Source organism: Acipenser ruthenus, chromosome 3, assembly GCF_902713425.1.
Source record: "Acipenser ruthenus chromosome 3, fAciRut3.2 maternal haplotype, whole genome shotgun sequence".
Lineage (NCBI taxonomy): Eukaryota > Metazoa > Chordata > Actinopteri > Acipenseriformes > Acipenseridae > Acipenser > Acipenser ruthenus.
Window position 1 is genome coordinate 52,579,337 of NC_081191.1, and position 22,656 is coordinate 52,601,992.

At 39.3% G+C, this 22,656-nt stretch overlaps 1 protein-coding gene across 4 annotated transcripts in view; it reads right to left on the reverse strand.

Moving 5' to 3' along the window:
• The window catches only part of washc5 (WASH complex subunit 5), a 152,007-nt gene that overhangs the window by 31,607 nt on the left and 97,744 nt on the right, over positions 1 to 22,656 (reverse strand). For all 4 annotated transcript variants that reach the window (XM_059013731.1, XM_034058882.3, XM_059013716.1 and 1 more), the window contains 5 exons: positions 14,654 to 14,794; positions 14,107 to 14,187; positions 13,735 to 13,836; positions 12,886 to 13,071; positions 2,084 to 2,208 (listed from right to left, as the gene is read on the reverse strand). In XM_059013731.1, coding sequence (XP_058869714.1) covers positions 2,084 to 2,208; positions 12,886 to 13,071; positions 13,735 to 13,836; positions 14,107 to 14,187; positions 14,654 to 14,794 — 635 coding nt within the window. The remainder of the gene's footprint in view (positions 1 to 2,083; positions 2,209 to 12,885; positions 13,072 to 13,734; positions 13,837 to 14,106; positions 14,188 to 14,653; positions 14,795 to 22,656) is intronic.

Here is a 22,656-nt window from a genome sequence, read left to right on the forward strand (position 1 = left end):
CCTCTAACTGCCCTGTACTTTTCCACGACTGTACCTGTCCCATCAGTTTCATAGTTACAGCTGTAAGTGAGTGTAAGCAAGATGGCTATCGATACTTGGCTTAAATTCTGTGAGGCAGCGCATTGATTTAGAATGTGACAAGGCTACAACTGTCCGTATCCATCCAATATAGACAGCTGGAACCCTGCTTGACCAATCACATTGCTTGTTTCACGTTCTTTATTATTGTGTAGTTGACATCATTTCCTCCAAAAACAAAGTGAACAAGAAAAGCTACGGTAATGTAACAGTTAATTATTAAAACAGTTTTAGATACTGTGATGCATTTATTTTTTTAAATCTGTGAATACTGATTTTGGATACTGTTGTAATTCTGGAAACACTTTTTAAAATATTTTTAAAATCTTTTTCTAAATTGCATTGCCTTTTACATTTTACACAGTTCTATGCATGGGTAACATTTTGATTTCATTTTGCTGTTGGGTCGTTAATGGGGAATTTTACATAATGCTAGTAGAACAAATAGAATGGATTTAAAAGTACGTACTGTATTACAGTCCACGTCATCTATTTTGGCAAGTGATGTTCAGAATCATATCGTTCTGAATTAAAATACTACTGTTGAAAATATAGTACTGTACCAACAAAGCCAACTAGAGTACAGGAAAGAATCAAATACCCCTCTGGATGAAAAATGAAACTAACAGGAGGACCGTCTTCAAATAGTTAAACATTAGAGACAGATTGCTGTAAAAATATCCTGCAGAATCAAATCTTCCATGAACAACCTACCATCATCATGAGCTCTCTCGCTCTCTATATATTTTTTTATATATATATAAAAAAATTAAAAAAATTATCAAGTTTACAAATGAGTGCAACCAATCCACTGTTGTGTCTGTCACAGCCCAGCTGCTGACATAATATTTTGGGGAACAACAACAACAACAACAACAACAACAGGCAGCAGTGTGGAGTAGTGGTTAGGGCTCTGGACTCTTGACCGGAGAGTCATGGGTTCAATCCCCAGTGGGGGACACTGCTGTTGTACCCTTGAGCAAGGTACTTTACCTAGATTGCTCCAGTAAAAACCCAACTGCATAAATGGGTAATTGTATGTAAAAATAATGTGATATCTTGTAAGTCGCCCTGGATAAGGGCGTCTGCTAAGAAATAATATTTAATTTTTTTAATTTCAACAACAACAACAACAACAACAACAACAACAACAACAACCACCACCACCACCACCACCACAGGATGGCGGCCTCGGCAAAAAAAAAATTCTCCGATGACAAAAGAATAGGGTCTGATGAAAAGAAATATATTTTTCGTGAAGGCAACATTTTTTAGTATCAGACATCTACCCAAAAAAGTGGAAATCCCATTGAAAAAAATGTGGGATGAAAATGTGAATAACTTTTGAACGTATTAATATTTTTACACTAAACAAAAGCAGGTCAATTCAGTCTCCCTAGTGTGTTCTACCACAAAATTCAGTTTAAAACTCCAAATCGTCTTGGCGCAGGGCGAGGTAAAAAATTGCAAAATAGTAGTGAAAAATGCAAATAAAACTGCAGCTCAAAAACTGCACACGCGACTGGAACACTACTGTCCACATCAAGAGATCTACCCCAGGGGACAATGCATACCATCATACATTAAAACGACTCAATTATTCAAGGGCAAAAATTTGAGTTTAACATAGAATCCATGATGAAACCCTAACTACCGCAACCCTATAATATATATGTTTTTTGCAGGATTGTGCACATTTGCAGTGCAATCTGTGGTCACGTTTTTTAATAATTTTTAATACAAGTGTTCAGTGGCTAATCATGTTGAGATGAAAAGTAGCCAAAAGAACATACTCTCAGCATGATTAGAGGTAGCTACTGAATACTTAAACATACAATAGGAGTTGTTTTTTATCGAAAAAAATCAAATGGGAAATTACATATTACCTCAAATCTCAAGAACTACATCACAATGCAATCAGATATATATAGTACATAAAAATCTCCCAATATACATTATATATACGGATTCAAATCTAGTAACTTTTATACATAGAAAGACTTACTTGGGGTCTGTGATTCGCAGAATCTCTCTACAAAGCCGACCAATAAATGTTGCAGATTCATCCACAGGTGGATATTTAGGAATTGGAATGTGGGTGGACTGGTAAACACTTTGCCAGTCTTGAATCTAAAACACAAAAAGGAATTAAGTTACATTTAATCTTTGATACACTGCTAAAAAATAAACCTAATCTGATTAATTATAACACTTTTTTTACATTAATAGGGATGCTGTGAAATCAAAACACTAAAAACAAAAAAAAGTTATAAGTGCAATCAAATGTAAGCACTACTAACAAAATATATTAACACATTTGTACAGGCATGATTGAACTGTAGTAGCGTTGGTGACATTTCTAGTTAACATTGTGATCATCATCTTGTTCATCATCATGATCTCTGTCGAGTGCACAGGTTACCGCAGTCTTCATTGCCTTGGCACGTACACAGTTCTGTGCAGGCAAGACTGTTCTGACTACAGACACAGTTGATTGTGCAACAATCCCTACTGGTACAGGCACAAATAAGGTCTTGTAGAAGCTCAGATGCCATTGGGCCTTTGAATAATAAAAGGAAGTAGTTCATCATTCACCTGATGCTTGGCCAGTGACTTGTCCTTTTTGATACTTAGATTGAGGCGCAGGCAATGCAGGTCTCTGAGGGTCTTTTTCTCTCTTTCTCATGCTGGTCATACAGTCCTGCTACTAAACTTCCTTGCTGTAGAAATTATAGCTTGTTTGTCACTCTCTCCCAATTTGGCAAGGATCTGTGAATCGGTAAGCTCCCTTTGTTTTGACAACATTAAAAACACAGACACCCCCCCCCCACCCCTCCCACCCTGTTAATGCATGTACAGCAGGAAGTATGTTGCAGGAGTCAGGAGTGAGTGCATCATAGATTGCATGCACAGGTACAAGTGACGCTTCAGTTGTGCTGGTAATGATGCCTGTTTCAATCCATATGTTATCTATGGGTTACATTTTTGTAGGCTTGATGGGTCGGGATGCCATAAGGTCCCCTATGCCTGACTGAACAGATCGTGGCGATTGGGCAGGCTCCAAGGCTAGCCGCTCAGGAGCTGCATCAGAGCTGAAAAACCAAAGTCTCCTGGGCCAGTAAGGGGCTACTAATAGCACCCTGGCCCGGTCCTCCCTTTTTTCTAGACACAGCGGAAGCATGGCGAACAGTGGGAAGGCGTACAACAGTTGCCTCGGCCATTGGTGTGCCAAAGCATCTAAATCGCAAGAGGGTCCCCGTCTCCTGTTATGGAGAATCAAAGGGGGCAGTGGGTCAATTCTTGGTAGGCAGAGATCCACCTCTGCTCTCCCAAACCTGTCCCAAGTGAGGCTCACCACCACAGGGTGAAGCCTGTACTCTAAGGAACTAGAAACTCTCCTGGAATGGAGGTCCGCAGCCCAGTTTACCACCCCAGGCAGGTGTACCGCCTGCAGTGAGAGGAGGTGTTTGTGTGCCCACAGCAACAGCTTGTGGGCCACACAATGGAGACTGGGGGACCGGAGGCCTCCCTGGTGGTCTAAGACAAAACTTAGAGTTCTTAGGAAAATAGTTAAGATCTTCTTAAGATTGTTCTTAAGTTCAATTCTTCAGTTTTTCTTACGATCTTCCTTAAATATTGAACTTCTTATATAAGAAAAAGAAAACAGTGGTAAACAGTGTTTAAAATGTATTGTGATTTAGCTATAAATACATCACATTGTACATGTTCGTGTATTTATTTAAACCCGGATAGCTACGTATTACATATTGGATTACTAAAATACACTGAACAAAAATATAAACGCAACATGCAACAATTTCAAAGATTTTACTGAGTTACAGTTCATATAAGGAAATCAGTCAATTGAAATAAATTCATTAGGCCCTAATCTATGGATTTCACATGACTGGGAATACAGATATGCATCTGTTGGTCACAGATACCTTAAAAAAAAGGTAGGGGCGTGGATCAGAAAACCAGTCAGTATCTGGTGTGACCACCATTTGCCTCACGCAGTGCGACACATCTCCTTCGCATAGAGTTGATCAGGCTGTTGATTGTGGCCTGTGGAATGTTGTCCCACTCCTCTTCAATGGCTGTGCGAAGTTGCTGGATATTGGCAGGAACTGGAACACGCTGTCGTACACGTCGATCCAGAGCATCCCAAACATGCTCAATGGGTGACATGTGTGGTGAGTATGCAGGCCATGGAAGAACTGGGACATTTTCAGCTTCCAGGAATTGTGTACAGATCCTTGCGACATGGGGCCATGCATTATCATGCTGAAACATGAGGTGATGGCGGTGGATGAATGGCATGACAATGGGCCTCAGGATCTCATCACGGTATCTGTGTGCATTCAAATTGCCATCGATAAAATGCAATTGTGTTCGTTGTCCGTAGCTTATGCCTGCCCATACCATAACCCCTCCGCCACCATGGGGCACTCTGTTCACAACGCTGACATCAGCAAACCAGTGGCCATCGAAGGTGAGCATTTGCCCACTGAAGTCGGTTACGACGCCGAACTGCAGTCAGGTCAAGACCCTGGTGATGACGACGAGCACGCAGATGAGCTTCCTTGAGACTGTTTCCGACAGTTTGTTCAGAAATTCTTCGGTTGTGCAAACCCACAGTTTCATCAGCTATCCGAGTGGCTGGTCTCAGACGATCCCGCAGGTGAAGAAGCCGGATGTGGAGGTCCTGGGCTGGCGTGGTTACACGTGGTCTGCGGTTGTGAGGCCGGTTTGACGTACTGCCAAATTCCTACAGTCAGCATGCCAATTGCACGCTCCCTCAAAACTTGCATTGTGTTGTGACAAAACTGCACATTTTTTAGTGGCCTTGTATTGTCCCCAGCAGAAGGTGCACCTGTGTAATGATCATGCTGTTTAATCAGCTTCTTGATATGCCAAACCTGTCAGGTGGATGGATTATCTTGGCAAAGGAGAAATGCTCACTAACAGAGATGTAAACAAATTTGTGCACAAAATTTGAGAGAAATAAGCTTTTTGTGCGTATGGAAAATTTCTGGGATCTTTTATTTCAGCTCATGAAACATGGGACCAACACTTTACATGTTGTGTTTATATTTTTGTTCAGTGTAAATAAATAGACCATGCATATGAAACGTTTCAACTGAGCAATTTATTTTGATCCTGTAGTTTGGCCAAAACTAAAACAGAAATAAAAAGCAACAATAAAATTAATATACCAATAATCGTCTGTGACTGGCTTTTAACTAGAAAGAGATTCTGTGGTTCGTGTTCTTGTAACTCAACTTAATAGAAACATAGTTTAAAAAAATGATTGCGGCTCAAATCCCTGTAGCAGCACGGATCTCTTTTTTAGGACTAAAAACCGTGCTTCTACTTGGGGATGCTTTTACTTCGCTGATCTGTCTTTAGGACTATGACTTGCGAAAACGGTGACTAGATTGTTGTACGATGAACAGATTACAGGTCTTCTTGAGGGTAAAAAACAAACAGTCACTAAAAGACTGAAGGCTTTTACATTCATACACAGAATGTCTATTAAGCAAAACTGTTTAAAAATTTCTTGGCAGGTGGTATTGCCCCAGGAGAACATGATCAGGTACAGCCAGATGATCCATTCTGTCCTTTAAGGGCCTGCAAGGGTTTTCTTGCTCTGCCCCTCAGTAACAGTGCCATGAAAAAGTATTTGCCCCCTGTCTGATTTTCTGCATTTTTGCATATTTTTTGCATATTTTTGACACTGAATGTTATCAGATCTTCAACCAACACCTAATATTAGATAAAAGGGACCCTGAGTGAACAAATAACACAAAAATTTGATACATATTTAATTTATTTATTAAAGAAAGTTATGCAACACCCAATGCCCCCGTGTGAAAAAGTAAAAGTAAATCGCCCCCTTATACTCAATAACTGGTTACACCACCTTTAAGCAGCAATAACTGCAACCAAACGCTTCCTGTAGTTATTGATTAGTCTCTCATAGCGCCTTGGAGGAAATTTGGCCCACTCCTCCATACAGAACTGCTTCAACTCAAGCGACATTTGTGGGTTTTCGAGCATGCTCGTTTCAGGTCCTGCCACAACATCTCAATGGGGTTTAGGTCTGGACTTTGACTAGGCCATTCTAAATTTCTTGTTCTTCAACCATTCTGATGTAGACTTGCTTGTGTGTTTCGGATCATTGTCTTGCTGCATGACCCAGCTGCGCTTCACCTTCAGCTCACGGACGGATGGCCTGACATTCTCCTGTAAAATTCTCTGACACAGAGCAGAATTCATGGTTCCTTCAACGATGGCAAGGCGTCGAGGTCCTGATGCAGCAAAGCATGACACTACCACCACCATGCTTGACCATTGGTATGAGGTTCTTATTGTGGAATGCAGTGTTTGGTTTTCGCCAGACATAACGGGGCCCATGTCGGCCAAAAAGTTCCACTTTTGACTCATCTGTCCATAGAACATTGTTCCAGAACTCGAGGATCATCCAGGTGCTTTTTGGCAAACTTGAGACGAGCACTCATGTTCTTCTTAGTGAGCAATGGTTTCCGCCTTTTTACTCTGCCATGAATCCCATTTTTGCCCAGTGTCTTTCTGATGGTGGAGTCATGAACACTGACCTTAGACGAGGCAAGAGAGGCTTGCAGATCCCTGGATGTTGTTCTAGGGTTCTTTGTGACTTCCTGGACGATTTTACGCCTTGCTCTTGGAGAGATTTTGGCAGGACGGGGGAAGATTCACTACTGTCCCAAACTTTCTCCATTTGTACAATATGGCTCTGACTGTGGTTTGGTGGCGCCCCAGAGCCTTAGAAATGGCTTTGTAACTCTTTCCAGACTGATAGGCATCAACAACTTTTTTCCGGAGGTCTTCAGGAATTTCTTTTGTTCGTGGCATGATATGCCTCTAGAACCTGTGAGCTGACAACTTCACTCTGATGGTAAGGGTCAAAGTTAGTCAGATTTATATTGGGCAGGGCTGGCCCAAAATCAGGCCTGGTTGTTAACCAAAGTACTCAAACAGCTGACCCTAATTACCCCTTTATAATTGGGTTGAGTTAACTAGAATGGGCAATAACTTTTTCACACCTGAAGATTGCATGTTTGATTACCTTGCACACCAAACAAATGAAAGAAGCACCAAACTTTGGTGTCATTTTTTCTCTCAGACACCCTCTATATACTACTACAACCCACAAAGAAATCTGACCAAATACAATGTAAAAAATGTGCAAAAATGCAGAAAATCAGACAGGGGGCAAATACTTTTTCACGGGACTGTATGTATAATATATATTTATATATATATATATATATATATATATATATATATATATATATATATATATATATATATATATATATAATTTTCATTAGTTGATATTAAGGATATCACAAATAACCTTAAAACAAATTATTAGTTATAGCATGATAGCAATATTAACTTATCTTAATACCAACAAACCCATAACAAAAAAGTACTACTGGGGGATTCATAAGATTCATGTTATTATACATACATACATACATACATACATACATACATACATAGATCATTTTAAGACAAGTGTTTAGTTATCTTAAGTTAAGAACATCTTTAAGAAAAAATGTAAGATTTTTTTTTTTGAAGAATACCAATTTTTTTTTCCCCCAAGAAAAAAAATAAGAAAAAAAAAGTTAAAAGAAAATACTTTAAGAATAGCAGTTTTTCATAATTTTTTCATAAGTCCAAAAGTTAAGAAAGCTGTTCCTTGGAAAGCGAACCGCAGGTACTTCTTGTGCCCTGGTTTTTTCGGGATGTGGAAATACTCGTCCCTTAAGTCCACCGTGAATACCCTGGACTAAATGGCACGAAAGTTTATTCCCAGGGTTAGGTAGAAGTCGGCCATCTAGAAAGGGGGCAAAGCTACAGTATACAAACTCAATGACTCGGATGGGAAACGGTGTGGTATCCGCGGACTGGAGGAGTGGATGCGCTTGTTGACCAAGGGGTCATGGGTTATAAAAAGGGGACGTAGTGATGTGATCTATTCCTTTGTGAATGGTTACGTTAAATGACCAGACGGAGAACCTGTGCTGTGAAACTGAGTGTTTTGTTTGTTTTTGTTTGTCGTTAATAATACTGGTTTGTAATTATTTGGACGGCTATCACGATCCGGAGTTGGTCGCCAAAGGCCAGAACTAAACCCGGATCAACAACACTGCACTTTTGTTGTCACTAAAGAACTGTATTCACCACAAGCACTAGAGCACACACTGGTGTTTGTGTATGGGTTACGTGTGGGTGAACTGAAACGGGACTTGTTATTTCAGGGCAAACCTGCGGATTATAAATAAGCAATACACGCCGCTGTATTGCTTCATTAACATTGTTTACTGCTGTTAGCCATCAGGCATTGGATTATACAATTAAACCTTCAGTGCACCTGGATTATCGTTGTTTGTCTGATTATTGATCACCTGCACACTGTTAACCACTTTGCCACAGCAACTAACAACCAAATGAGCAAGATGGGCCGAATGGGCTCCTCTCATTTGTAAACTTTATGTTCTTTTTTTTTTTTTTTTTTTTTTTTTTTTTTAAAGCAGACGCCTTTATCCAAGGCGACTTACAGAGACTAGGGTGTGTGAATTATGCATCAGCTGCAGAGTCACTTACAATTACGTCTCACCCGAAAGACGGAGCAGAAGGAGGTTAAGTGACTTGCTCAGGGTCACACAATGAGTCAGTGGCTGAGGTGGGATTTGAACCGGACCATACAGCCTCTTATGATACAGGTTAACCTGCCTGAGGTCGAGGATTGGTCTGAAGCCACCATCCTATTTGGGCACCAGGAAGTACCTGGAGTAGAATCCCTCCATCAAGTACTGCAGCGTCTCGTGGGTCTGCGACCTAATGTTGTAGTCACGCCCCGAAAGGGAGGGGGACCGTGCTTGAATTGGAGAGAATAGCCGGTCTGTACAGTAGAAAGCACCCAGATGTTCTTGGCTCACAGTCGAGGTGCCTTGCCAGCGGTGATTTCAGACACACAGTGGAGGAGACTCAGAGGAAGAAGAGCCACTGCGTTTCGAAGAACCACTGCCGTTCCTGAAGGCAAGAGAGGGAGAAGCCCCGCTGTCTCCAGAGCCAAAGAGGGAGGAGCCACTGCCACCTCCAGTGCCAGAGGGGTAGGAGCCTTTGTCAGCTCCAAAGTCAGCAGAGCAATCACTGGGCCAACCAAAGCAACCGCTACATCTGCCACTGCCAGACTGCCCTGGGCCACTGCCAGCTTCGCCACTGCCGGAGGCGAGCGTAACCTTGTTGCATTCGCATTTAATTTTTCAACCAGAGGTAAGTGCTTAGTCCTGAGTTGAAAATTCTTAACCCTACTTTCTGTCAGGGGTGAGTTCACCCCGGTAGAACAGTTTCGTCTCGGGTTAAAACTGGCAATGTGAAAGCGCTTGCTGTTCAACCAGGGTCGAAATGGCTAGTGTGAAAAGCCCTAAAGTAGGAAGCATGGCATGCTTTGTGTGTAGGTGAAGTTTCCAAATCATCCTCTCGCTCTCCACGGACATTTAGAAATAGTATCTGTATAACGTGGAGAAAATTATCCCAGAACGTGAATTTAGGGCATACCCCTATGTCTGAAATTCTGCCAGTAGTGGTAGCCAGGGGTGTGAACATTTTGAAAAAAGCAAAGTTAGAAAAATCTACTGGTCTAAAAATCTACTTGCCCCCTACCCATTACACAAAACACCAAAAAAGTAGAATATAAAACAGGCAGCTTGACTGGTTCACTAAATTCAAGATATGCAAGTAAAGTAACAAGTAAGAGTAGAACTATAATAAGCAGTACTTGGGAGTTATTCAAAATATAAAAACAGCTTCTGTCTGTTTTTTTCCCCCCACTTTCTCTGTAAGATGAATCCATGTCCTGATGTACATAAGAAAGTTTACAAAACGAGATGAATCCATGTCCTGATGTACATAAGAAAGTTTACAAAACGAGAGGAGGCCAGTCAGCCCATCTTGCTCATTTGGTTGTTAGTAGCTTATTGATCCCAGAATCTCATCAAGCAGCTTCTTGAAGGATCCCAGGGTGTCAGCTTCAACAACATTACTGGGGAGTTGGTTCCAGACCCTCACAATTCTCTGTGTAAAAAAGTGCCCCCTATTTTCTGTTCTGAATGCCCCTTTATCTCCATTTGTGACCTTGTCCTTGTTTCTTTTTTTCAGGTCAAAAAAGTCCCGTAGGTCGATATTGTCAATACCTTTTAGAATTTTGAATGTTTGCATCAGATCACCGCGTAGTCTTCTTTCTTCAAGACTAGATTCAATTCTTTGAGCCTGTCTGCATACGACATGCCTTTTAAACCTGGGATAATTCTGGTTGCTCTTCTTTGCACTCTTTCTAGAGCAGCAATATCCTTTTTGTAGCGAGGTGACCAGAACTGAACACAATATTCTAGATGAGGTCTTACTAATGCATTGCAAAGTTTTAACATTACTGCCCTTGATTTAAATTCAACACTTCTCACAATATATCCGAGCATCTTGTTGGCCTTTTTAATAGCTTCCCCACATTGTCTAGATGAAGACGTTTCTGAGTCAACATAAACTAGGTCTTTTTCATAGATTCCTTCTTCAATTTCAGTATCTCCCATATGATATTTATAATGCAAATTTTTATTGCCTGCGTGCAGTACTTTACACTTTTCTCTATTAAATGTCATTTGCCATGTTTCTGCCCAGTTCTGAATGCTGTCTAGATCATTTTGAATGAGCTTTGCTGCAGCAACAGTGTTTACCACTCCTCCTATTTTTGTGTTGTCTGTAAATTTAACAAGTTTGCTTACTCTACCAGAATCTAAATCATTAAATGTAGATTAGGAATAGCAGAGGACCTAATACTGATCCCTGTGGTACACCACTGGTTACCTCGCTCCATTTTGAGGTTTCTCCTCTAATCTGTACTTTCTGTTTTCTACATGTTAACCACTCCCTAATCCATGTGCATGCATTTCCTTGAATCCCTACTGCGTTCAGTTTGAGAATTAATCTTTTATGCGGGACTTTGTCAAAAGCTTTCTGGAAATCTAAATAAACCATGTCGTATGCTTTGCAATTATCCATTGTCGATGTTGCATCCTCAAAAAAATCAAGCAGGTTAATTAGACACGATCTCCCATTCCTAAAACCATGCTAGTTTGTTGCATCTTAGACTCGAAATCTATTACTGCTGCTTTGTGAAATTTAGATTTTTCAGTTCTGCACTCGCTGACTGTGTACATAAGTCCCTTTAAAACCCTATAAAATGTTGACTTCAGTGAAATAAATAACTAACATCGCTTCTGTTCAAATCTAGTAATTATATATATCGTTTTAATCTAAAAAAAATAAATAAATAAAAAATAAAATATGGTTAACAGCAAACTAGGTTAGCAACACTAAAAAAAAAAATTGCCAGAGAAAATTAGTCTTGAAATGCTTCTAAACAGTCAACTTTCCTTTTTTTTTTTTTTTTTTTTTTTAAACATCAAGTACATTGATGTTTAGTAAGTACATTGACCACAAAGCGTTACAAATTACACAACACGTTTTTTTTCTAATCCGCTAATACCTTAGCCACTATGATGATGATTTTTTTTTCTTCTTTTTTTTACTAGATTGCTGCATTTAAAATGTCAGGTTCATGTATTAAGAAAGCAGTATCACTTATTTGGTAAATTTACAAAAAACATAAATATACCCCATGTGTTTCTAGCAACAGAACAAACACAGAAAAAATAAAAGAAATAAAAACTACTTGTCCGGCTGACAAAGTATAACGGCAAAACTTCTGTCACACAAATCTTGTTGTCCTGGGCATCAGGTGATACATGTTGTAAGGACTCTGTCTGCAGAAAAAACACCTTTTGAGTGTCAGACAACATTTACCAGACCCTTCTTCCGCTCACCATTTAAAAAATGAAGTTTCAGAGCACTCGGGGCCTCAAATGCTAGTCAAGTCACATTATCTCTGCTTTCACCATTCATTTCTTTGAGGAAATCACCAGGCAAAGTAAAACAAACCTCATTCTTTGGACTTTGCAAAATCTTCTTCACCACAAGGAGTCAAAACTTTATTCTGAGACTGTTCAACTGTTTCTAAACCAAGTATGGGAAATATGCAGATTTATTTTATTTTCATGGTGCATAGAAATTACAGGATTAATTTGTAAATGGTGTATAATGAAATTAATCCATTGTTTAAACATATCGATGAAATATATTAAATTCCTTTTTGAATGCTTTAAATTTATTTTGAATTCTGATAAATATATTGTTTAATAATGATGTTCTGAACACAACTAAAAATTACAAAGTGAGTTATTATAAATCCTATACTGAAACTTTGAACCTGCATAATTTTGTAACATTGAAATAAACAAAAGTAATTGTACTTTTAGACTGAGTGGTCTGATTTTATTTTTGAATGTGAACAGAGATAACACCTACTAAGTTAATGAGGAATATTGTTTAACATACACATTAGCTATATAAAATTAATATAAACAAGGATATATTGAAGTAAGTTAATTTTGGTATTTTAATTTATTTACATTAATACAAGTTAGATAATATTTACTTTTGAGATACTATAATTAATTTACATAAGAACCAATATGGTTACTTAATTTACCCTAGATAATCAATATTAAGTTAAAATATCTGCCACAGTATTTATGATGTACCTGATATTTTTGGAAACTCCAATGCATGGTTTAAAAAAACAAAAAACAAAAAAAAAACTAAATTTTTTGCAAATGAAAAACATATGATATACATTACCTTGGTCCTCAGGAAGTTATTGCACTCCTGCTCAACATTGTAGTTTATAATGCGGGAAACCTCTTCCTGCCAGATTTTTAATCCGTAGATGCTGACATAATCCTGGATGTACTCAAAAGAACGATAGAAGCCATCCATAGTAGCAGCCATCTCCTTTAGTTTTGGCATTAGTTCACTTGTCTGAAGCTAAATCATGAAATTCCAAGTTTTACTGTACATATTGTAATAACATGTTTTTATTTAACCAAAATGTAAAGATACCCCCTAACAGTAACTCAAACTCCAGAAGCACAACATTGCATTACATGTACTTATGGGGGTGTTGGGGTCTATTTTTTATTTTATTTTTTATTTAGTCCCCAATTATTTTATCCCTGATTTTCTTTCCAATTTAGTCCAATTATGTTCCCTCAGGAGAACTAAAAGGTTCAGTGTGTGTCCTCCGATCCCATTACCAAGCCAGTTTGCTCTTTCAGATTCAGGAACTCAAGAGCATATCTCTACGAACTACCAGCCTCTGGAGGACAAAAGCCAGTCCTGCTGGTGTCCGTCTTAGCCTGGCCAGTAGGGTCCACTGCAGAGATATGAGGAGAAACTGCCCGGTTTTGCCATGCAGAATCCCCAGGGAAGACCGGTGACTGCACAGCCAGGTTGCGAACATGTGCTCCCCTGCCCGTGCTTTAACCAGACGAGCCACTCCGGGACATCCCGGTTTTATTTTAATAATCAATACTGGTGGATCTTAATACTGCTGCACTTATTTTTTTTTAAATAACTGAATAAATATATTTAAAATACCTACATTAAACTGAATAAAATGTCAACATAACATGTAGATATTACACATACCTTAGCTTTAGGATTAAAGATGAGACCCTTATGAAGAGCAAATGCAACTCTTCTAACTAACTCTTTTCTTATTCCATCTTCCAATAACTGCTTAGGGTCCACCTGAAAAAAATCATTAAAAAAGGTAAAAATAGGTGTTTGCATAGTAGAGCAGAATCTTCCTCTACTGTCCACCAAGAAACAAGTCTGAACATCAGGACTGGACAATTTGTTTGGCAAAACTGGGCATCCCTAAGAAATATTATGATATGTCTACAACACTAATTCTACTATACTGCTCTTTTTCCCCAATCATGTATTTTACCCCCTATTCGCTCCCATATTTATGTCACCTCACTGCTGCAAGCCATGTACCAAGATTAACAGATTTACCTTTATGATGCCAACCAGGGTAGTTTTCATCATAAGAATTCCTTCAGTGAAAATGGAAATGGCATGTGTAAGCTTGGCAACCTAAAAGAAAATATTTTACCGTCAGTTAACTCGTTTACACCATTATTTTTATTTGACATGAGATCCTGTAGTTAAAGATAGTTTTGATTACTTAAATACATGTTTTAAAAACTTCTTGCTCATTAAAAGAGGGTTTACTCGCTGTGAATAGGGAACAGTAGCTCACAAACAAAGCCAACTTGAATAATGACTTCCTCCCAAGTCTCTTATTTTGTATTTTTTTCCCAGGTTTTAAATTTCACTTGAATTTTCCAGGTAAAGCAACTGCCAAAACACTGCACTGAAATGGAAGTACTGCCTATTTACTTCCTGGGTAACAGGATCATCTGAACCTCTAACACTGAAAGTGAACATGCATACTTGTAGGGAAGGAATAAATGGCTTGAGTGAAAATAAGTTGTGCAAAACAATTCTATTTGTTTTTTATTTTTGAAGATGCGTATCAAAACCAAAAGGTCTGGCATACCTCATAGCGAGCGCCAAGTTGAGCGTAGTCTCTCAGCTTGTCCTTGTCTAACCGTGTTGGCACTTCCATGATGTCATGGATCTGCAGCTTTATAATTTTAGCCAGAGAGGTGAACATGCTCTCAGGAATGATTTGTAACACCTATGAAACAAAATAGCACACACACTGACTTTTGTTGGATGATCTGTTCATGGGTCTAAATGCCAAAAGCCTACAAAGCATTCTATAATAAAGTACTGTATGATAGTAGAAGTTAAACCTGTAGGCAACCAACTAGAAGGGTGTTTGTTCCCCAGCGAGTGACTTTCTTCTTTGGTTTGGGAGAACGAATTGCGGATAATCTGCAATTGAGTGTTTTGTTCCCATACATTCACGAATGCATATATAAATTTTAAAATACACCCAACAAGTCACAAGCTTTCACAGAAAAAAATATTATGCTTGTTTCAATATTGAAATACTTGTCCCAACACACACTAATTTTTTATATTATATATATATATATATATATATATATATATATATATATATATATATATATTGCACACACACACACACACACATATATAATGTGTGTGTGTATATATTGTAAGATAGTGTAGTCCTGGGGGAAGGGACTACATCTCCCAGAGGAAAACCTTAGTTTGGTTAATTGTTTTATTTAATTGGTTAAGTGTTTTATTGTTAATGATCCCCTGCACCTGGTAGTGATTGTAAATTAGGACCAGGTGCAGGGTATATAAGAGGTGCAGTCAGTCTGCACAGGGCTGCTGTATAGAAGGAGGCAAGAAGGTGTGCTCTGCTTCCAAGCAGTCGGCAAGTGAAGAGTTTCTGTGGGTTTTGTTTGGTGGGGAAACGGCTTAGCCGTTCTACTTGTAGTCAGGGTGTTCCTGAAAGTTAAGTTAGTGCTCGTAAAGAGCTAGGTGTTTGTTTTTGTTTTGTATTTCCGTTTGTATTATTAAAAGTGCACGGAAGCGCTGAACCCCAATTTCTGTGTCTGGGTCAATTTTTAAAGGGGCAATGAACCCGAGTGGGGGCAATTTATTACTATATATATATATATATATATATAATGTGTATGTGTTTGTGTATATATATATATAGTACCAGCCAAAAGTTTGAGTACACCTGCTTGAAACCAGGTTTTTCATGATTATCTATGCTTTTAACTGTATAAACTTGTCTATAAACACTTAATATTTCATTATATGATACGTGTACTTATATAAGCTGATAATCTTAAGTGAACTGCATTCAAAAACTTTATTTTTAAATTAAAATGTAAATCTTGTCAATTTAAATGAAATGGTCACCCAAAGCAAGGGAATTTCAGTCTGAAGCCCAAGTCAGTTAAAAGTCTGAAATGTGTATAACACGGTGTTAGAACACTGGCCTAAGTATAAAAGTGTCTTTGTTAGATGTTCTCCAAGTTAACTAGCATGTTACCTAATTAACCTTTTATCACCAATTATTAACAGGCAAGGGTCCATAATTACTATAAATATAGGTAGCATAGGCACAAGTTTATCATTCCTGAATGTAAGGGAGCAGAAAATGGCAAAAGAAGTTAAGCAAAGAAAAAAGTCTGTAATTACTTTAAGAAATTAAGGTCAATCTTTAAGACAAATCGCAAGAACTGCAAGTGTCTGTAACTGCTGTGGCCAAGACCATCAAACGATTTGAAGAAACTGGCACTCATGAGGACCGAACAAGGTCAGGCAGGCCAAGGGTGACCTCAGAATCAAAGAACAAGTTCATTCGAGTCACAAGTCTGCGAAACCGGCGATTAACTGCCCCTGAAATACAAGCTCAGCTAAATGCTACTAGAAGTACAGATGTTTCAAAATCAACTGTTCAGAGGAGATTGCGTGAAGCTGGCCTAACTGGAAGAATTGCTACAAAGAAACCATTGTTAAGAGTGTAGAATAAGAGGAAGAGACTTGCCTGGGCCAAAAAACACAGAAACTGGACGTTTGAGGAGTGGAAGTCGGTCTTATGGACCGATGAGTCAAAATTTGAAAAATTTGGGTCCAACTGCCGAGTATTTGTAAGACGCAGAGAGGGTGAGCGCATGAGTTCTGCATGTGTGGTTCCCACTGTCAAGCATGGAGGAGGCAGTGTTGTGGTCTGGGGTTGCTTTGCTGGTGACAGAGTTGGTGATCTTTGCCAAGTCCATGGCAAGCTCAACCAACATGGCTATCATAGTATACTTCAGAGGCATGCCATTCCATCAGGATTACGGCTAGTTGGGCAGTCCATTCTTCAGCAAGATAAATGACCCGAAACACACCTCAAAGTGGTGCAAGAACTATCTGCCTTGTGTGTAGCTTTGCTTTGACTCTTCTGTCCAGTTCGTCCTACATCTCTGGGAATTGCTGCAGAAGAGCTGGGAAGACATGTCAGGTGATTTCCTGCTGAAACTTGTTAACCGAATGCCTCGTGTTTGTGAGGCTGTTATTAAAGGCAAAGAGTGGCTATTTTGAGGAATCCAAGATTTAGAGACAATTTTCAATTTACTTGAACATTGCTTTGATACTCCTTATGTTTTGTTTTGTATATTGTAACGTGTTTTCATTTTCAAGTATTTAAAGAAACGTATACGACGTAAAACATTGTCAATTATGAAAAAAACCTAGTTTCCAGCAAGTGTACTCAAACTTTTGACTGGAACTATATATATATATATATATATATATATATATATATATATATATATATATATATATATATATATATATATATACACATATATATATATATATATATATACACATATATATATATATATACACAGACGTGCTCAAATTTGTTGGTACCCTTACAGCTCATTGAAATAATGCTTCATTCCTCCTGAAAAGTGATGAAATTAAAAGCTATTTTATCATGTATACTTGCATGCCTTTGGTATGTCATAGAATAAAGCAAAGAAGCTGTGAAAAGAGATGAATTATTGCTTATGCTACAAAGATATTCTAAAATGGCCTGGACACATTTGTTGGTACCCCTTAGAAAAGATAATAAATAACTGGATTATAGTGATATTTCAAACTAATTTGTTTCTTTAATTAGTATCACACATGTCTCCAATCTTGTAATCAGTCATTCAGCCTATTTAAATGGAGAAAAGTAGTCACTGTGCTGTTTGGTATCATTGTGTGCACCACACTGAACATGGACCAGAGAAAGCAAAGGAGAGAGTTGTCTGAGGAGATCAGAAAGACAATAATAGACAAGCATGGTAAAGGTAAAGGCTACAAGACCATCTCCAAGCAGCTTGATGTTCCTGTGACAACAGTTGCAAATATTATTAAGAAGTTTAAGGTCCATGGAACTGTAGTCAACCTCCCTGGGTGCGGCCGCAAGAGGAAAATCGACCCCAGATTGAACAGAAGGATAGTGCGAATGGTAGAAAAAGAACCAAGGATAACTGCCAAAGAGATACAAGCTGAACTCCAAGGTGAAGGTACGTCAGTTTCTGATCGCACCATCCGTCGCTTTTTGAGCGAAAGTGGGCTCCATGGAAGAAGACCCAGGCAGACTCCACTTTTGAAACAAAAACATAAAAAAGCCAGACTGGAATTTACTAAAATGCATATTGACAAGCCACAATCCTTCTGGGAGAATGTCCTTTGGACAGATGAGTCAAAACTGGAGCTTTTTGGCAAGTCACGTCAGCTCTATGTTCACAGACGAAAAAATGAAGCTTTCAAAGAAAAGGACACTATACCTACAGTGAAATATGGAGAAGGCTCAGTTATGTTTTGGGGCTGCTTTGCTGCGCCTGGCACAGGGTGCCTTGAATCTGTGCAGGGCACAATGAAATCTCAAGACTATCAAGGCATTCTGGAGCGAAACGTACTGCCCAGTGTCAGAAAGCTCTGTCTCAGTCGCAGGTCATGGGTCCTCCAACAGGATAATGACCCAAAACACACAGCTAAAAGCACCCAAGAATGGATAAGAACAAAACATTGGACTACTCTGAAGTGGCCTTCTATGAGTCCTGATCTGAATCCTATCGAACATCTATGGAAAGAGCTGAAACTTGCAGTCCGGAGAAGACACCCATCAAACCTGAGACAGCTGGAGCAGTTTGCTCAGGAAGAGTGGGCCAAAACTACCTGTTAACAGGTGCAGAAGTCTCATTGAGAGCTACAGAAAACGTTTGATTGCAGCGATTGCCTCTAAAGGTTGTGCAACAAAATATTAGGTTAGCGGTCCCATCATTTTTGTCCATGCCATTTTCATTTGTTTTATTATTTACAATATTATGTTGAATAAAAAATCAAAAGCAAAGTCTGATTTCTATTAAATATGGAATAAACAATGGTGGATGCCAATTACTTTTGTCAGTTTCAAGTTATTTCAGAGAAAATTGTGCATTCTTCGTTTTTTGTGGAGGGGTACCAACAAATTTGAGCACGTCTGTATATATACATATATATATATATATATATATATATATATATATATATATATATATATATATATATATATATATATACACATATATATATATATATATATATATATATATATATACACATATATATATATATATATATATATATATTATACACGCACATATATACACACACACATACATACATACATCATATATAATGTATGGCACAAGGCAGCCCCAGCTCAACGGAGGAAGCTGGTAGTCAACGAGGTGCAAAAGCAGGAGGAGAGGATGAGGTGCATAAAAAGCCATTTCCCAGGCCAAGCAGGGAGAATGGATGAGATGGGAGAGTGTGGAACAACGCAAGATTGGCTGGTAAGACCTATGGTCAATGGAACAGAGCAGGATCAGTTTCCTCATCAGGTCAACATATTCTCCCATTACCACAGAACCTAAACCTCTGGGTAGGAGAAGGTCCCTCATGTCCTTTGTGTTCATCACCTGCAACATTAAGGCACATTTTGACAGGATGTAAGGTGGCTCTTAGCCAAGGACCGTTTACTTGGCGCCATGACCAGGTGCTGCAATGTTTGGCCTTTGCATTGGAAGACAAGCGTAACATGACCAATAAGTTGCCACCTGTTCCATCAGAACATTACACAAAAAAGACAACATTCCTCCACCCAGGAGAGCAACCACCAAGAAAAGGTGTTAAAACCAATCCTCGCCCAGGACAACTGGAAGCTGCTAGAGACTGGAAAATGCTGGCAGATGTTTGTCAACGGCTTATTTTTCCACCTGAGATTGCCACCACTAACCTTCAACCAGATATTGTCTTGTGGTCTGGATCAGCACGCCTTGTTCACCTGGTAGTGTTAACAGTGCCATGGGAGGATGCTGTAGATGAGGCGTATGAGAGGAAGAAACTGCGGTATGCTCAACTAGTCACTGAAGCGGAACAGCGAGGACGGAGAGTCCGGGTTTACCCAGTGGAGGTGGGTTGTCGAGGATTTGTGACACAATCTACAACCCGGTTTCTCAGAGACGTCAGATTCAGTGGCCAAGAGTTGCGTCGCACAGTGAAGCAGCAGAGAGGAGCAGCAACTGGCTGTGGTTGAGACGGAAAGATTCTGGCTGGGGATCTCAAGCACAATAGAAAGAAAGAAATGCTGATGTACGGGCAAGAAAGCTGGGCTGAGTTGAGTGGGGGACGGAGGGGGGTGATGATGGGACACCAGAATCAGCGTCGAGCCTTCGAGGTGTTGTGGGATAGTCGACGAAACACCGAGGATGGGAGGTGCCCACTTGAAGACCCCAGAGATGTACCCTACTTAGCTCAATCCAGACGGTTGCCATGCTGATGCGCTGGGGAGACCGCACTGTGGTTGATCCCCGGAGCCAGCATCGCAGCCATTGTGTGTGCTGATGTGCTAGGGAGGCAATAAGCTGATCCCTGGAGCCAGCATTACACTTCAACCATCAACACCAGACAGAAGGATATCTACATCATCATATGGAAGGAAGCGCAAATGGATGGGGACACAGATGGATCACATTAGTTTACTGTAAAGCTACGTCTTAGTTGGTGCTTATCTTGGCAAGAGCCGAGTTCAAATCAGCATGAAGTTTTAACATCTACTCTTGTTTAATGGAAATCAATATATATATATATATATATATATATATATATATATATATATATATATATATATACACACATACACACATACAGTACTGTGCAAAAGTTTTAGGCAGGTGTGAAAAAATGCTGTAAAGTAAGAATGCTTTCAAAAATAGACATGTTAATAGTTTATATTTATCAATTAACAAAATGCAAAGTGAGTGAACAGAAGAAAAATCTACATCAAAACAATATTTGGTGTGACCACCCTTTGCCTTCAAAACAGCATCAATTCTTCTACGTACACTTGCACACAGTTTTTGAAGGAACTCGGCAGGTAGGTTGGCCCAAACATCTTGGAGAACTAACCACAGTTCTTCTGTGGATTTAGGCAGCCTCAGTTGCTTCTCTCTCTTCATGTAATCCCAGACAGACTCGATCATGTTGAGATCAGGGCTCTGTGGGGGCCATACCATCACTTCCAGGACTCCTTGTTCTTCTTTACGCTGAAGATAGTTTTTAATGACTTTCGCTGTATGTTTGGGGTTGTTGTCATGCTGCAGAATAAATTTGGGGCCAATCAGATGCCTCCCTGATGGTATTGCATGATGGATAAGTATCTGCCTGTACTTCTCAGCATTGAGGAGACCATTAATTCTGACCAAATCCCCAACTCCATTTGCAGAAATGCAGCCCCAGACTTCCAAGGAACCTCCACCATGCTTCACTGTTGCCTGCAGACACTCATTCATGTACCGCTCTCCAGCCCTTCGGCGAACAAACTGCCTTCTGCTACAGCCAAATATTTCAAATTTTGACTCATCAGTCCAGAGCACCTGCTGCCATTTTTCTGCACCCCAGTTCCTGTGTTTTCGTGCATAGTTGAGTCGCTTGGCCTTGTTTCCACATCGGAGGTATGGCTTTTTGGCCGCAAGTCTTCCATGAAGGCCACTTCTGACCAGACTTCTCCAGACAATAGGTGTACCAGGGTCCCACTGTTTTCTGCCAATTCTGAGCTGATGGCACTGCTGGACATCTTCCGATTGCGAAGGGAACTAAGCATGATGTGTCTCTCATCTGCTGCAGTAAGTTTCCTTGGCCGACCACTGCATCTATGGTCCTCAACGTTGCCCGTTTCTTTGTGCTTCTTCAAAAGAGCTTGGACAGCACATCTGGAAACCCCTGTCTGCCTTTAAATTTTTGCCTGGGAGAGACCTTGCTGATGCAGTATAACTACCTTGTGTCTTGTTGCTGTGCTCAGTCTTGCCATGGTGTATGACACTTGACAGTAAACTGTCTTCAGCAACCTCCCCTTGTTAGCTGAGTTTGGCTGTTCCTCACCCACTTTTATTCCTCTACACAGCTGTTTCTGTTTCAGTTAATGATTGTGTTTCAACCTACATATTGAATTGATGATCATTAGCACCTGTTTGGTATAATTGTTTAATCATACACCTGACTATATGCCTACAAAATCACTGACTTTGTGCAAGTGTACCTAGAAGAATTGATGCTGTTTTGAAGGCAAAGGGTGGTCACACCAAATATGGATTTGATTTAGATTTGTCTTCTGTTCACTCACTTTGCATTTAGTTAATTGATAAATATAATCTATTAACATGTCTATTTTTGAAAGCATTCTTACTTTACAGCATTTTTTCACACCTGCCTAAAACTTTTGCACAGTACTGTATATATATATATATATATATATATATATATATATATATATATATATATATATACACACACACACACACACACACACATACACTTGAACTTTTTTCACTCACTAGTTTGCAGAAATATTCACCCCCTGCAAAGTTTTTACATTTGGCACCTGAGCGTACTCCACAACGCTTTCAAATTAGACTTCACTTGTAGAATCTACACAATACTCCACATTGATAGTTAAAAAAATGCATATAGAATATAAATAAGGAAGATTTACAGGGAAAAACAGGTTAATCTCAGTTGCAT